Genomic DNA, 17136 nt, shown 5'->3' on the forward strand with positions numbered 1-17136 from the left:
GCTTATCGAGCCGAGCTCGAGCTTGATTTCAAGCTCAATAGTTTTATCGAGCTGAGCTCGAGCTTAAGGATATTCGGTTAATGAGCTCACAAACATGTTCGTTTATAGACTCGTAAGCTCGAGCTTGACTCATTTAAAGAGCTCGGCTCGTTTAAAAGACTCGAAAACATGTTCATTTATAGGCTCGTGAATTCGGGCTTGAGCTTGGCTCGTTTAAAGAGCTCAAGAACATGTTCGTTCATAAACTCATGAAGGACTCGAGCTCGGCTCATTTAAAAAGCTTGGCTCGTTTAAAAGGCTCGAAAACATGTTCATTTATAGGCTCGTGAATTCGGGCTTGAGCTTGGCTCGTTTAAAGAGCTCAAGAACATGTTCGTTCATAAGCTCATGAAGGACTCGAGCTCGGCTCGATTAAAGGACTTGCGAACATGTTCAATGGTGTGTTGAGTTTGGAAGTTTAATGTAATAGTTTGGGATGCTCAATGATGTATTGAGTTTATATTATTTTAGTTGTTAGATTTGTTGAATATTTATTCAAATGAGTTTTCGAGTACATTTAAGAAGCCTATAAAACGAGCTCTAAAACGAGCTCGAGCTCGCTTAACGAGTTAGGCTCGTTAACTATGATAATCAAACTAATAACGAGCCAAGCTCGGACTGTTCGCGAGCTGAGTTCGAACCTTGTGATAAAAGTTCGATTCGAGCTCGAGTCGAGCTCAAACTCGAATATAACTTAAACGAGCTGAGCTCAAGCTTAATACTGTTCGATTTAGTTTGGCTCATTTATATCCCTATGATTGAGCGTGGTTTCACTTCCAAATTAATGATAATTAAAAATATGTTTAATTATTTAATTTTATTAATGAATTATGATTAAAAAATATTATACTGAATGCATTACAGCCCTTTAACAATAATAAAATACATCCAATCAAGCATTCCTTTTTGCTCATAAAGCTTAACACAATGCTAATTAATAAATTATCATCAGCCTTTTCAATTAATGACTAAACCATTAATTAAAGCATGATAAGGGCCTCCCACTTAATAATCTGCACGTCACTCGCATACATACAAACCGAGTAACCAACGGCCACCTACAAATAAAGCCTACGCGGGCCTACTGAGTATGTAAACGGGTCCACAACTCATTTAGAATTGCATTAATTCACGGAATGGGTAGGATGCATTGAACACGGATTCAATTACCTCGATTTGGTTTATCTCTTCGTGCGGGCCCCGTCGCAGCGGAGTGATGAGCCGTCGATGGGGATTTCGTGTAAGAAGGCGACGGAGTTCATTATTTGCTAATGAGAAATTTCATTTTACTCTCATATTTTTCTCAAATGCAGTACTTCACACTCTTCTGTTCTGTTAGAGATTTAAAATTACCATTTTCTTATTATAATTTCCAAATAGTTGCATTTGACCTTGTTGTTTTTTTTTCTTTTCCTCCAAAATAAAATAAAATAAAATAAAATTGAAAAATGAAAAAGTAGAGGGTGAGATGGAAAGAATGTAAATATTATATAAATATTAGGGCTAAAATGAAATGTTGTCTGCATTTATTCGTTTATTTACGGAAGCAGCCTTCAAAAGTCAATAAATTGGACTTTCATCTTTCTGCGAATAACACGCGGAAACGACGATCGCTCGCTCTCTCTCTCTCTCTCTCTCTCTCTCCTCGCATCTCTCTCCTCTCTCTCTCTCTCGCATCTCTCTCTTTAGTCTCTCTCTCTCTCTCTGTTTGTCTCGTGCTTCATGTGGATTCAGCGATTGAGAGAGACATGGATCTTCGAAAACCCTAACCCTAGTCGTCGGTTCCACTTGGAGATCCAAGCCGCTTCCCGATGGCGTCTTCGAGGGTGATGGCGTCGTCGTCCTCCGCCAACTCTGATCTCACGCACCAGATCTCCATCTGTTCTCTCCCCGTCGCCGATCTCCAAAGCTCCGTCAGCGGAGGCGGGGGACTCACCAAGGGCCTCGGGTCGATGAGCATGGAGGAGCTTTTCCGCACCATATGCGCCGAGAACACCGCCGCCTTGGGGGCGGATGGGGGAGCCTCAGTGTCGCGACAGGGTAGCTTGGCGTCGTTCAAGAGCATCGGCGGGAAGACGGTGGAGGAGGTATGGCGGGAGATCACCGCTGGTCGGGTGGCTGAGGGCGGGGAGGGACCTGGGTCGGAGATGACGTTGGAGGACTTCTTGGCGCGGGCAGGTGCGGTGGCAGAGGAGGACGTCGGAATCCCATCTGGTTCCATCCAAGCTGGCGGCGGGCCGAATCCAGTGGTGGGGGAAGCTTTTGTGTCACCGCAATTGCCTGCGGATAATCTGGTTGTTGAATTTGTCAACGGAGCGGAGGGTGTGGCAAGTAGTAGAGGGAGGAAGAGGCCGTTGTTGGATCCAGTGGATAGGGTTGTTATGCAGCGGCAGAAGAGGATGATAAAGAACAGGGAGTCTGCTGCCAGATCAAGGGAGAGAAAACAGGTTTTTGGTCTGCCCTCACTTTCCAAAGTTAGACTGGTTGGTCACTGAATTACTTGGTAGAAACCTAAAAGCTTGAATTTTTTTCCTCTGTAACTTGATGTTTTTTAGGCATATATTGCTGAGCTTGAATCTTTAGTGTCAAAATTGGAGGAGGAAAATGCACAGCTATTGAGATCTCAGGTAATAAATTTCCGACCAATTTTGTTTGAGGATAAAAAATTCAGCACTTGGTTTTCTTTCTTTCTAGTTTGTGTTTAAATTAAGTGATCTGCCATGATAGCGAATACTAAAACAGCTGCCAATTGCAGGAGCAGCAGCAAAAGAAGAGAATTAAGCAGGTATGATTATGTTTCAGGATCAGACGAGCTTTTTTATTGTTTCCTGCTCCATGAATAAGTCAAATTGAAGAAAAATGTTGAAATTTCTTCGTAAGTTTATAGCGCAATTTATGTGTTGGTCCTGCATGGTAGATTTAATATCTATAAGCTCAAAAAAAAATGCATTTTTTCTTAGGCTTTTATGATTTGCAACCTATTTATCTGAAGGCAGCCCATTTGATAAGAAGCTGATTTTGATGTACGCAAACTGTTGATACAAATTGCCTAATGTTCAAGTTAAAATTTGTTAGATTTTACACTTCTATCCAGATGTGCATTTAATTTCCATTACTCATCCTAGGCGATTGCAGGATTTCTTTTTGTTTTCGTAAATTCATTCTCAGCGTTTAAAATGGCATGGTAATCGTGTCTTGCCATTGTCAACATGTTGAATAGCTTTTAGCTGCTAACCTCTGTGTGTCCACATCAGTACTCATTTGAAAAAAACAAAGTTTATATCCTCTAAATTGAAAGATCCGGGAAACAAAACAGTTACAGCTGATCAATTTTAAGCTGCTAACATGGGCATATTTCAATTCACCACTAAATATTTGATGTGTTGTCCTGGTGAACGAGAACCTATCACAAGAACCCTCAGACTTGGTATTGCAAGAAGGACAGCTCACTCTTGGGAAGGACTCTAATGGAATGAACTCAACTCACCTAAAGCTTCAGATGCTGATCTCGATGTATCCAAAATCAACAATCTTGGGAAAAAGAAATGTGATATTCTATAAATTGAAGGTCACTGAAAAAATCAACTATTAGCACTTAGCAGATCAGAAGAAACATGCTATGTATTTTATGAAATGGTTAGTTAAATATGAATATCCATCATTCTTTCATACTTAAATACCTTATTACAGTTAAGGGTCTATATAAGAGATTATACTTCTGAGCATATGTGCCTAATCCGATTTTGGATTTTACTTTTAGTACTAGTTTCATATGATTTGTTTTGCATTATCTTAAATCACGTCCTGTACTTGTGAAGAGCTCTACTGCTTACATTTAGTTCATTTGCATATCTAGATGTCATCATGTTGGTATAGAGATCATTCTTATTCAGACTACAATTCTGGTGGTCTAAATGCGTCTTCCTCAAGATCCTTTCCCTTCTATCAAAATCTTTGTGTTTCTGGGTTATATCAAACTGCCATATACGCCTGAAATAATAGTAGCTGTAATCTACCTATACATATTTTTTAATGATATTAAGGAACTTCTCTTGGATAAGACCATGTCACTTAAGTACAAGTTGCACACACGATTGAACCCCCCTTTTAGGAGTGTGTTAACTCTGTAATATTCATTTAAAATGTTAGATAATGGGTTTAATTAACCTAGTCTTGTATGTACCTAGTCAATCCCCTATATATGGAATAGCTAGTTATTATGGCACCTATAGATTAATGAATTGTAATTCTCTCAGAAACGAAATACATGTCAAATTTTCCTCTCAACTCAAATGTATCAAAAAGGAATCTTTGATACCTCTTCAATTCTCTAGCTTGTGCATCTTATTCTATTCTTCTCACAATCGAGATCATGATTTTTATGTCATATATAAAATTTCATTTAAGCTGATTACATGATTATTTGTGTATTTGTCACTCATTTTGAATAGCTAACTGCTTCATTAGTAGCTTATGTTTTGAACTCTTGCAGCTTGTGGAAAATCTAGTACCAGTAACTCAGAAGAAAACAGTGCGTCGAACTCTGAGAAGAACACAGTCCATATAGTGGTAGCTAAGAGTAACCATTTGTTCCCTGAGATCTTTTCCGGTGCCTCAACAATAGGCAAGGAAAGGCCAAAAAAAACAAGGCATTCTGAATCATCATCACTGTGATCTCCTTGCATTATTTACCTGTAGTTTCTTCCTTTTCTGGAGTTGTATTGTAAAAAGACAACTGAAATAATCATCTCCCAGCTGAGAAACCATGTGCCAAGTGCTAACCACACACAAGATACCCTAAATGTGTAGCTGATATGTCAAATTTATTTGTAATGGTTTTTCTCCATCTTTTATTTATCTTCCTGTCATGCATTTGTGTGCCAATGAATGTGTGATTGTGAGTCAGCACTTTCCTTCTACTTGCTAGTATCCAACAGTGTGCTTGTTCCTGGCTTTTCTAACATTTCTATGAACATATGAAGATGCGAAGGTAGAGGGTGAGGAGGAATTTGAACAAACCTTGGTACTGTTGTATGTAGCCATGCTCTACAGTCCTTTGGGAAGATGAGAAATTGCCTCTCTTTCGATAAAAGATAGAACAGTACATTTCCCATTGTGAAGAGGAAGAGATGCCAGAATTTTAGTCTTTAAATAAGTTGACCTTTGGTATCAACATTAGGAAAAGAGCAACTGAGAGAAGCGTTAGATCTTCCACAGAAAAGTTTAACAAAACGGTTTTTTTTTTTAAAAAAAAAACATAGGATGAGTCATTTTGCAGGAAGAAGCTAAATTCCAAGGATAATAATATTTGTGTTCAAAGGTACTTAAATATATTTTTTTAATTTATCAAAAAATATTTTTTTACCGTACTTTTTAGATAAATTTAACTATTTTTTTTATTTTTTCTATCATTTCTTCCACTTTTCTCTTTCTTTCTATGCATGCAATATCTATTATCTTTCCTATAATCTTTTTATTTCCTCTCTTTTACATGTCGATTCTTCTAAAGATATTTTAACATCCTCAAAAAATCAAAATAAACAATGGATAGTATATTTGAACTCCTTGCAACACCAGAAATCTACAAGAATTGAAATGGGTGCAATACGAGCTCTTTAGGTATATCCACTGATAGACCTAGGAACTTCAATTGTACTCATTTCAGTTTTTGTGGATTTATGAAGTTGTAAGGAGTTCAAATACGCTATCCATTGTTTATTTCGACTTCTCGAGAGTATTAAAATGTCATAAAGAAGAATCTTCAAAATTCTTCACGTTTGACCTGATATGGATCTATATCGGGCTCACATTGGGCCTGATATGAATCATATCAGGCTCAACATGGAGAATTTTGACGATTCTTTTTTATTACATTTTAACACTCTTGAGAAGTCGAAATAAACAATGGATAGTATTTTTGCATTCATTGCAACATCAAAAATCCACAGGAACTGAAATGAGTGCAATCGGCGCTCTCTAATTCTATTAGTGGATTTCGATCAAAACCCACTGATGGACCTAGAGATCTCAGATTTCATCCATTTTAGTTCCTGTGGATTTTTGGAGTTGCAAGGAGTTCAAATATGTTATCCATTATTTATTTTGACTTCTCTGGGGTGTTAAAATATAATAAGGAAGAATCGTTAAAGCTCTCTACGTTGGGCTGATATGTATCATATCAGACCCAATGTGGGTCTGATATGGAATCATATCAGGCTCAACATGGGCTTGATATGGAATAATATTAAGTCCAACATGGAGAATTTGGATGATTCTTCCTTATTACAATTTAACACTTTTGTGAAGCCGAAATAAACAATGAATAATATATTTGAACTACTTGCAACCCCAGAAATCCACGGGAATTGAAATGGGTGCAATCGGAGCTCTCTAGGTCAATCAGTAGGTTTTGACCGTAGAGGTGTTAAAATATAATAAGAAAAAATCATCAAAATTCTCCACGTTGGACCTGATATGGAATCATATCAGACTCAGCATGGGCTAGATATAGAATCGTTAAAAAACTCACTAATGGACCTAGAGAGCTTCGATTACATCCATTTCAGTTCCTATGAATTTCTGGAGTTGCAAGGAGTTCAAATATGCTATCTATTGTTTATTTCGACTTCGCAGAGGTGTTAAAAATGTAACAAGGAAGAATCGTCAAAATTCTCCACGTTGGATCAGATATGATTTCATATCAGGTCCAACGTGGAAAATTTTGATGATTCTTTGTTATTATATTTTAACACACCCGAGAAGTCAAAATAAACAATGGATAGTATATTTGAACTACTTACAATCCTAGAAATCCATAGGAACTGAAATGAGTGCATTCAGAGCTCTCTAGGTCTATTAGTGAGTTTTGGTCATTTAACTTATCTGAGAAGGTAAAATAAATAATGGATAGCATATTTGAACTCATTGCAACCCCAGAAATCTACAGGAACTGAAATAGGTGCAATCGGAACTCTCTATGTCTATCAGTGGTTTTTGACCCACTGATGAACCTAGAGAGCTCCGATTGCACCTATTTCAGTTTTTGTAGATTTTTGGGGTTGCAATGAGTTTAAATATGCTATCCATTATTTATTTTAACTTTTCAGGGGTGTTAAAATAAGAATCGTCATGTAAAAGAGAGGAAAGAAAAAAAAAAAAAAAAGAGGAAAGAGAATAGATGTTGATGTATAGGAGAAAGAGAAAGAGAAAAATGACTGAGAAAATATAAAAAAATTGATTAAATTTATCAGGGGAATAGAATTAGAAAAATAATATCCTTTAATTAATAATAAAATAGCAGACATCTTTTGATAAATTTAAAATAGGTATAAATTGCTGAAATAACTTTGCTGACAAATATATTTTACATGGCATTTTTTAGCAATTTTAATATTTATTTAGATTGGGCCGTAGTATCTAAATGGGCTGTGCCAGGATCCGCTATTGTTCTTGGGCGTTGCCCTTTTTATTTTACTCATCCCTACCAAGGTCGGTGAAGTGGAGGAAGAAACAGGGGCTTGTGGAGGGAGGACATTCGATGGCGAGCGAAGAGGAGAGCACGGTGAAAGAGCCTCTCGATCTCATAAGGCTCAGCCTTGACGAACGCATCTACGTCAAGCTCCGCTCCGACCGAGAGCTTCGGGGAAAGCTTCACGTACCGAGCAAAAAAATCAGGCTTTTCTTTAAAATATTTTTTATCGAATTCTTCGGCCTGATTGGTTTTCCATTTGTATTCGATGTCTGTTGTTCGATTCATTGGTTTGGAATGCATGCTTCTCTTTACCGTCTTACATGACTGCTTTTGGTTGACACTATCTAGGGTTTGTTTTAGGAAAGATGTTTCTTTTTATAATCTTTTCACGAAAATCTTGGATAGATTAGCATTCGTGTTTGGGAATCATATGGTGGTTATCATGTTGTAAATCATGGTGGCAATGTTTTTCCCCGAGGTTTGAGAAGTTTGCTTGTGACTTTATGTAATCTCCTCGGTGTAGACTATGTTACACAATATTCTACTCAGGAAGCTTTTTTTTTTTTTTTTTGTGATTATTATGCTTTACATATGGTCAACTGACATCTGTCTTGTGCATAGGATTGCTTAGTAATTTACTTTGGCTGAAGTGGGTATGTAGTTCTATGATCCTGAATATTTTTTCGTCCCTCTACGTCTCTATGTTAAGCTCTAAGGTCATATTTGGTAGGGTGGAAAGGAGTGGAATGAAAATGGCCTATTCCACTTACAACTTTATTCTAATCTTTGGATGGACAATAGTTTCAAATGCACCGTTTCAAGGACTGAGCCATTACATCCTTCCCATTCCATAGTTTAAGAGGTTGAATGCCTCATTCCGCCACTACTAAATATAATATTACTTATCATTTCAATCTTAATAGAAATAAACAAAATGAGTGGGTGGAATGAATTGGGTGGACTTGATGGGCCTGGAAAGCCCAAGGAACTTATGCGCTGGGAGGTGAAGGGGCCAAGAGAGCAATGCAGATCAGACAAGTCAAATTATTAGCATGGGCAGGGTAGATCAGACAAGTTGACTGGACTTGATGGGTTCGATGGGTTTGTTAGTCTGGATTGATTTGATGGGCATGTCGAATCCGAAAGCAAATGTAGCTTAAACTTGACTTTTTATTATGCTAAAATTGAAGTCTACCTATTCAACTGATATCTAGATACTATAAGTAACTGCTGTGCAATAAAAAAAAATTGTATTGTATTGTATTGTTGTCAATTTGCTATTTGTTGCTATAGTTAGGATATGGGAGCACAAGAGCAGTGTCTGGTTAGTTCCAATTAATTATAGTTATCAATCTAGTTCACATCATGTTTTCTACTTTTCACTTTATTGATGGATATATTTCCTAGGTTATGCAGGACACACTTTTACTTTTGCTAGTGATGCTATATTAATTGGGTCTAATTTAGTTAATACTAATTCTTCATGTGGGAATTGGAGAAAAACTCTTAAAACTCTGAGTTTGCTAGTAGAAGCTAAATCTACAACTCTGCAAGTGATCCAGTGAGTATATGAAGTGTATGTTTAGCATTTAGAATGCAAGAAAGGAGTCATTCAGTGTTGTTAATGTAGATTGATATTTGTACAAGTTTATATAAATAACATATCTCTGATTACTTACTATCTTAGGAGTAAATTCCATTCACTCTTGATGCATCATACCATAATATATTTGCCATATCTTCTTATCCGATTGTACATATCATTCAGCTTTCTTGCGTAATTCACATTGGTTTTAAAGTAGTTCTTTATCAAAGATGTGGTTATGTGCTTGTGAGTATTATTTGTAGTTGGCTATCATGGCAGGGGGAGAAATATGTGATATCACAAACCTTTTTTCCACTTGAAGCAATTTGATTGTATACTTGTACAAGGTTGTTTTATTTTTATCTTCACCTTTTAAACATTCATTCTGTTCCAGGCTTACGATCAACATTTGAACATGATTCTTGGAGATGTTGAAGAGATCATAACTACTGTGGAAATTGACGATGAGACCTATGAAGAAATAGTTCGGGTAAGCTAATCCTACTACTATAGTATCATTATCCTATGATGCAATAGTTGTAACAAAAGGTGATTACGCTCATCCATCCCTCATAGCCCATCCCTAAGTTATGTGAAGGGAGGTAAATCATGGGATCAACTTATAGCCGACCGCTAAGCGGCTAGGGGGTGAGAGGAGTTTTTCCTTAGGCATGCGCCCTTTGGGAATTGATCCATGCCCATTGTATCCTATGATGCAATAGTGCCAATAAAACAAATTGCCCAAGTTTATCTGATTTACAAATTCTAACTCATTTATTATAATGAAATGACACATTCCTAGTATTGCGCAAATGATTTTTGGAAAAGTAAGAGGCTACTGATGTCATATTTTTCATAATTTGCTGTTGAAACTAAGACTATCAGAACATCAAGGAAAGCAAAATAGAAATGTGACATTGCAGAATATCTAAAATGAAAATGATTTTAGGTCCATCTTTGACTATCAAGGGCCTTCTACCTTGTCCACAGGAGTTTGATCATGTTAGTGTCACTCTCTCTGTCACTGGATACTTTGGTGGACTTTTTTGGATCGAGAATTAGGATGATTGGGTAGAAGAGACTTTGCTATACTCCATGCCGCATATAAGTGGCATGCTGCTGAGTGAAGCTAAGAGCGGAGGGTTTGCAAGGGAATAACAAGAGGCAATTAATGAATTCACTGAACCGTATCTATATAGTAAAATTAATATCCATGGATTTTCATCATCTTTTCATGAAATTCATAAATACATATGAAAAATAAATATATATGAAATACATATGTAGCATATTTTTGTTGCTAGGATTTAAGACATATAAATTATATATAATGTAAAAAATTCATTGATCATTACGTAGAATTCAATTAAGATAATGTATGAAAGTAGAATTCCTTTCTTTTTCATTTTTCCCTTATAAAAATAATTCAATCAAAATAAAATTATCTAATACACAAGAACGAAATGTTTGTTATGCTTAATATCTTTAGCTTAATCTGTATCTGTCTTAATTCTGTCTTTTATTCGAACAGTTTTTTCTTTGCCAAATTGCCTGAAGCTCCAGTGTCTAGAAATATTTAAGTTATAATAAGTGAACTGATAACATGAACTAATTTTCTGTATTTTTTTTTTTTGCATTCTACCATAACAGTGACTACTGGGCTGGGAAAAGATAAAATTAAATTCAGAAACGAATCACAACCAAAAAAGGGTTCCACTTTTAATTTGTGTCACTGGTTTGCCTCTAGATTGCACAACAATAGATAGATAGTATGCCTCCCAAACTCATCGAGTGCAATGTCAACCATGAAAGAGTTTATTCTTCCCGCACACACTTGTCGACTCGGTCTTTTGCATTCAAATAGTCTATGTTTTTCTTCTGTTTGATATCCACGCAAATAACCATACAATGTTGCCAAACTCAAACTATGCATTTTGAGCTTTGTGAAACTAAATTACTTGTTTTCTTGTTTCTTTATTTAAAACTTAAGCTATTATTCAATAAAGTTGATTCCCTCGGTATTTTATGTACATCCTATCTCTTTTTTACAGACCACCAAGCGAACTGTGCCGTTTCTTTTCGTTCGAGGTGATGGAGTTATTTTAGTTTCTCCACCTTTGAGGACAGCATGATGACCCGAAGAAGCATGCTTTGATGATGCACCAAATCTGTCACCGACTGCATCAGTTCATTTAAGATTGTCTCGTGTCGATTCAATGTACTGATACACAGGGGAGGTTGAAGCTGTGATCCCTATTTGAACCCCTCTCCAATGCTATTAGAAAACATCTGAATTTGCTGGTGAAAGAATATCGACTCTCTTGCTTTAACTATATCTTTGTTGTCAGATTGTAGACAAGTATCTCAGTGCAGTTGTCACCAAGTCCTTCACTGGAAATGTCAACCAAATCTTGATGGGTTGTACCGAGAAGCCAATTTAGGTCAGGATTTGTTCACATATCCAATGGCCCTAGATAATTCTAAACCGGTTCAATTAGTCGATATAAGAGTGAGTGGATTGGACCAGATCATTTCAAAATCACTGGCTGGTTCTTGCTGCCCGTATAAATCGAACAGTCATCGAAGTGGTTTGAGGCATAAAGCTAACATGGAACAGTCATCGAAGTGGTTTGAGGCATAAAGCTAACATGGCTTGATGATGATGAACATTTTATATACCAAAACCAACAGAGAAAGAACCCAATGCACATCACTGACATTGTAAATACATTGGCAAGAGAAAACCACAATTCCCAGATCATATAACATAACCCTGTTTCTTCAAAATCACCAATGTTACTTTGGAGGAAACTACTAACACACAAAAGATCACATCACCTCTTGAAGTTCAACAATCGGAAAATTAAGGGACAAGTGATTGCCTGTTTTGATAGGTCGTTGTACATCAAGGACAAATCATAATTACGTACTTAGCATTAACACATTGTAATCGGAACCACTGAATTGTAGTGCTCGCCGAGGCCATAGGCATGTCGATGATACGATAACATTATGCTCGTGTTACTGACTCCACTTCCCTTCTCAGACTTGAATTCTTTCCCCATCTCCACATCTGGGAAAGAACCGGAATATATGACGATATGTTTCTTGAGACAATGAGTAAGGGCACCAAGCTCGAGTTGTCCTCCCCAAGCTGCTGTTGACTCGACTTCTTCACAGTATTTCTCAAATCTTTCCAAGAGTGAGCTATCTGAATCTACCTCAATTTTACTCTCTGATAGGAAAAAGGGTAGAAAATCAGAAGCATGGTTTCTCATGTAATTGGCAGCCATTTTGCGAAGCTCCTGGAAACTGTAAGGTGATGTACTGCCCAAGTTGAGCGAGAGCTGGTTTTCAACTGCTCGATAGAGACAATGGCCATCTGGCTTTATCTCGTTGATTGTCAGACCCAGTGGCTCCAACTTCTTCTCTAGTTTCTCATTTTCAATCATGCGATCGCTAATCATGTTGCTCTGCTCTTCTTGTATCCTCTGCTCTCTTGCGGCTTCTTCTTGTGCTCTTCTCTCTCTTCTCCTTGTTCCTTTGCTGGGTTTTGCCAAGTCACCATGGGCAACAACATTAACACCAGCAATAGCCTTGACCAAAATATCTAGATTGTCTTTGTCAGCACTGTCACTTGTCTTGTGGCCCATCGCTGCAAGTTCTCCATCATGTTTAGCTTTTAATTGAGTTTGAAGTCGAGATATCTCTTCTTCCACTTGCTTCTTTTTTGCTTTCTGCTCAGCTTTGCTTCCTTTGGCAGCAGCTTTTTTAAGATTCATTTCCTTGTTATGGAGCTTGGCAATCTCTTGCCTGTAAATACAGAGATAAAACATTGATATGATCAAAGAAATGGAAAATGTGAAATCATACATTGGATTACTAATTTTCCCCTGTGAGTTTTTGGAGGCAAGACATGCATCATCGTAGAAAGTGATACATTTTACAAATGTAAAAAAAAAAAAGACAGCCTTTGTAGAAGATAAGATAACAAGTTATCAAAACAATAGAACTGAGTATCATCAAATTTAACAAACACAATCTAAACACCCAGAAGGGATCATGATGTTATAAAGTCACAATGTACTTTATCATATTCATCTAGATTTCTAGATCTGGAAGTCGTCCACTTTGTAATCCACTGAGAAGAACTTGTTTTGAGATCCTAATTTCCTAAATCCTATCCAGGTTCAACAAATAACTACAAGTTATATGTTTATATATCTTTTCCACGTAAAATTATTCTTAACCAACCTCTAGTTACAGGAGAAGCTAAATTAGTTTCGTTTTCCAGTTGCATCCTATCTAAAGTGATAGAATTCAAGGATAATTTTCAGATAGCTGACCCCAAATGGTTGGAATAAACACAGCTTGATAATGCCAATTGAGCTTTAGTTCGCACCTATTTATTGACTTGAATCCAATTTCTTCCAACCTTTACCATCCCAAATATACAGATGTATGTGAAGTTGGATGTCCATTGTATGCATCCTTACCCAGATAATATAGCATCTGTTATTGTAACTATATAACAATATGTTTATTAGCAGAAGTTGAGTTCCACTAATTATCCCAAAAAAGGGACTAAGTGACCATTAAATGCCTCCTAAATATAAAATGCAACAAGTTGGCGAATGCAGATTTTCCTTCAGAAATTCCACTGTACAATACAAGGTTCTTAAATGAATCACCAGGTAGTTAAAAATTCAATTTTGATTCACCTAATGTGCTTAACATTCTAATACTCTAAAACCAGCTTCTTAGTTCGTAGGAAATACCAAGACAGAGAATGCAATGGACTGAGATCAATCTCAACTTCATACAGATTAAGAAAGTAGAGATCAATCCTAGACCTTTTGGATTGGCAGAGAACTTACTTTGGGTACTTTGGATTTGACCGAATGAATAACACTGCAATAACTCATGTTAGGATAAAGATTATTTATACTTCTTAATAATGCTACCATTAACAGCCAGACTCAACCAAGTGAGAATCAGTATAAGGAAGATCGTCTTTCTTCGACATTCTATATCTGATCTCACGATGCAAGAAATCCGAAGGCAACAAAAAAGAAAAGAAAATTGAAAGAAACAGCGACTAGAAGAGCGAATATTGAAGATAAAAGCGTGAGCTTTAAGTGCCACTACCGATGCCTCGAGAGCATCTCTTCGCGGGTCTCCTGTGGTTCTTCCTTGGAAGCGCTTCCCCCCGCCTCTTCAGCCGTCTCCATCATCGAGGCAGAGATCTCGGAAGAGGAAGAGAGTCTGATTGACACGATTCCTCAGAGAGCGGTGCAGAAGGGAAGAAGGCTCGAGGCGACGGCGCAACTACCATACATCGACTTCGACGGCCGCGATGCGAGCGGCCGGGACTAGCTTTTGAGGCTAGGGTTTGCCTTTCTGCAAGTATAACAAATATTGGATTTTGATTTTCTCGATTTGGTTAACTACAACTGCTGTTTAATTCAAATATTTTGTTAAATTAATTATTATAGTGAAAAGTTAGTTTGTTAAAATTTTCATATTTAATATTACTAATTTGATATCCTGACGACATAGATGGAGACATCTTTTATATATATATTATATATAAAATAAAATTTACGGAACGGTGCGAACCATACTCCATATATATATAATATATATATATATATATATATATATATATATATATATATATATATATATATATATATATATATATATATATATATATATATATATATATAACAAAATTTGTGGAACGGTGCGAACCATCCTCGTGGTAGTTGTCGTGTTATAAGTTGATAGCATTTTCTAAACGCCACAACTCTCCTGCCTAAGCCCTAACGTGAACAGAACTTCTCCCTCGCCCTTCTTCTCGCTTCCGCCGTGAGCATATCAGAAAACTCCGCCGCCCTCGGCTTCCCTCCCTTGCAAGTTCTACTCGCGGTCGACGCCCTTGCGGCCCTTCGTCTCGGCTTCCCTCCTTCTCGTGTCTGCCAACCTCGCTAGCACAAGACTCCTCGCCAGACTCCTTGTTGTGCCCTCCCTTGGCCCGACAAGGCTTACAAACAGGCTGTGAGCCTCGGCAAGACGGAGCTAGGGTTCCCATCCCTCTCTTGCCGCAACCATCCTTGTCTAGAAGCTGTCGGCGTATCTAGGGTTTCAGGCGCCGCTCTCACTCGTCGACCCAACGAATCTAGGATTTCTCTCGACGCGACAAACTTCATTGCAGGTAAAATCTCATTTTTGTTTGATCTTAGGGTTTTGTTCAGATTGACTCATCAAATTAGATTTGGATAGTATTTTGTTCAAGTAATGTTTTTAATTGAACTTGCAGTTTTGATTTTATAAGAAGTGCATCAATGTGATTTGTTTCTATTTCTATTTATGTTGTAATTTGCAATATCAGTGCGATTAAGAAGTGCATATACAATTCTTTCTATAGTTATATTCTAATAGTACTTTAAATTGCAATTATTTCTTTGGAATGCTCCATATATTGTCACTTAAATACTATCTATATTTTTCATTACTTATGCAAACTGTTATTGTTTAGTAATATTTTTAATTGAACTTGTAGTTTTTATTTTATAACAAATCAGTTGTGGTTTTTATTTAATTAGCTATTGTCAATTATAATGTGAGGGCGTCTAGAAATGGAAGAAAATAGAGTTGATGATCAGGAATATATTCCCCAAGTTTCAGATGATCGAAAGTCACAAATTGGAATGGAATTCTCATCACTAGAGGATGCATATTCGTTCTACAATCAATATGCACGAGGAACCGGATTTAGTTCAAGGATGCACACGAGCAAGAAAAATAAGATAACAAATGAAGTAACGTGGAAACAAATTGTATGCTTTAAAGAAAGGCATACAGATATAATGTGGTGGAATAAACATGCAAAAGTTGATCAACGGACAAGGGAAAGACCACGTGGGTCAGTTAGAACGGGATATAAGTCAAATATTACATTTGTCAAGAAATAAACTGTACCTAATTGGGTTGTCAGTAACTTTATAGAAACTCATAATCATCCACTCGCAACTCCATCAAAGCTGCATTTGCTACGCTCAGATCGTAATGTTTCTGCTGCAAAGAAAGCTTTAACTCAACAATTTTCAGAGGCTAATGTGCAAACTTGTCAACAAATGAGATTATTAGAGATAGAGTATGGAGGGCCTGAGGGTGTAGGTTGCACAGAAAGATATATTAGAAACTTTGAAAGAAATCTAAGGGATGAACAAAAGGTTATTGATGCTAAAACACTGATCGAGTTTTTTTACATCTGAGCAAGAGAAGAATTCAACTTTTTTCTTTGATTATGAGACTGATTCAGATAACAAATTTAGTAGGTGCTTTTGTGTTGATCATGTATCAAGAAGGTCATGCAGTATATTTGGTGATGTAGTTGTATTTGATACGACATATAACACCAACAGATATGGCTTGATTTTGGCACAATTTGTAGGAGTTAATCATCATCATCAAACAACTCTTTTTAGTTGCAGTTTCTTAGTGATGAGAAAACTGATTCGTTTGTTTGATTGCTTACAAAGTTCTTAGAAAAAAAAAGGTAGATCCGCTACCTTAGCGGCACCCCTAGTGCCGGCCCCACGGATATGGAGGGAGGTTTATGCAGGTACACAGGCCATAGGCGCATGGCGGGGTAAACCCCAGGTCGTTAGTTCCTGAGAATCGACCCCTGATCATTACACCAGAGATACCATGCGCCTACCGTCTGTGCTACGCCCTGGGGGCACTTACAAAGTTCTTAGAAGTCATGCCTAAAGGTGTACCAAACATTATCATCACTGACCAGGATCCTGCTATGACAAAAGCTATTGCACAAATTTTCCCTCAAACAGTGCATCGATATTGTTTGTGGCATATATTGAATAAATTCTCAGATAAATTAGACCCTTTGACTTTCTGAAACAACTATTAAAACATCAAGAATGACATTGTAAATTCTACAACACCTGATGATTTTGAAAAGTCATGGGAAGAAGCTATCAAGTGTGCTAACTTAGAAAATAATGATAGGTTGTCT

At 37.1% G+C, this 17136-nt stretch overlaps 3 protein-coding genes across 6 annotated transcripts; 2 read left to right on the forward strand and 1 right to left on the reverse strand.

Annotated features, from left to right (window-relative positions):
* Window positions 1–1600: 1600 nt before the first annotated feature.
* On the forward strand, window positions 1601–4907 carry LOC122055782 (bZIP transcription factor 12-like). 4 transcript variants are annotated; one of them, XR_006132926.1, is made up of 4 exons: window positions 1601–2522; window positions 2595–2666; window positions 2795–3675; window positions 4532–4907. XR_006132926.1 is itself a non-coding variant. In XM_042617396.1 (4 exons), exons 1-4 carry the CDS (start codon window positions 1851–1853, stop codon window positions 4604–4606), a joined length of 849 nt encoding a protein of 282 aa, XP_042473330.1. In that variant the 5' UTR covers window positions 1601–1850; the 3' UTR covers window positions 4607–4907. The 4 variants fall into 4 exon arrangements, 2 of the variants coding, with proteins under 2 accessions (XP_042473330.1, XP_042473331.1); XM_042617396.1 differs by having other exon boundaries at window positions 2795–2824; XR_006132927.1 differs by having other exon boundaries at window positions 1604–2486.
* Window positions 4908–7485: 2578 nt separating this feature from the next.
* Window positions 7486–11428, forward strand: LOC122055784 (sm-like protein LSM3B). Its single transcript, XM_042617399.1, has 3 exons — window positions 7486–7693; window positions 9490–9585; window positions 11147–11428. The coding sequence occupies exons 1-3, from the start codon at window positions 7577–7579 to the stop codon at window positions 11225–11227; spliced, it is 294 nt and encodes a 97-aa protein (XP_042473333.1). The 5' UTR covers window positions 7486–7576; the 3' UTR covers window positions 11228–11428.
* A 397-nt stretch (window positions 11429–11825) lies between these two features.
* Window positions 11826–14539, reverse strand: LOC122055783 (OVARIAN TUMOR DOMAIN-containing deubiquitinating enzyme 5-like). Its single transcript, XM_042617398.1, has 2 exons — window positions 14244–14539; window positions 11826–12908 (listed from the first exon to the last, which is right to left on the reverse strand). The coding sequence occupies exons 1-2, from the start codon at window positions 14327–14329 to the stop codon at window positions 12032–12034; spliced, it is 963 nt and encodes a 320-aa protein (XP_042473332.1). The 5' UTR covers window positions 14330–14539; the 3' UTR covers window positions 11826–12031.
* Between the last annotated feature and the right edge of the window lie 2597 nt (window positions 14540–17136).

This window comes from Zingiber officinale, chromosome 3B, assembly GCF_018446385.1.
Source record: "Zingiber officinale cultivar Zhangliang chromosome 3B, Zo_v1.1, whole genome shotgun sequence".
In the NCBI taxonomy this organism is placed as follows: domain Eukaryota; kingdom Viridiplantae; phylum Streptophyta; class Magnoliopsida; order Zingiberales; family Zingiberaceae; genus Zingiber; species Zingiber officinale.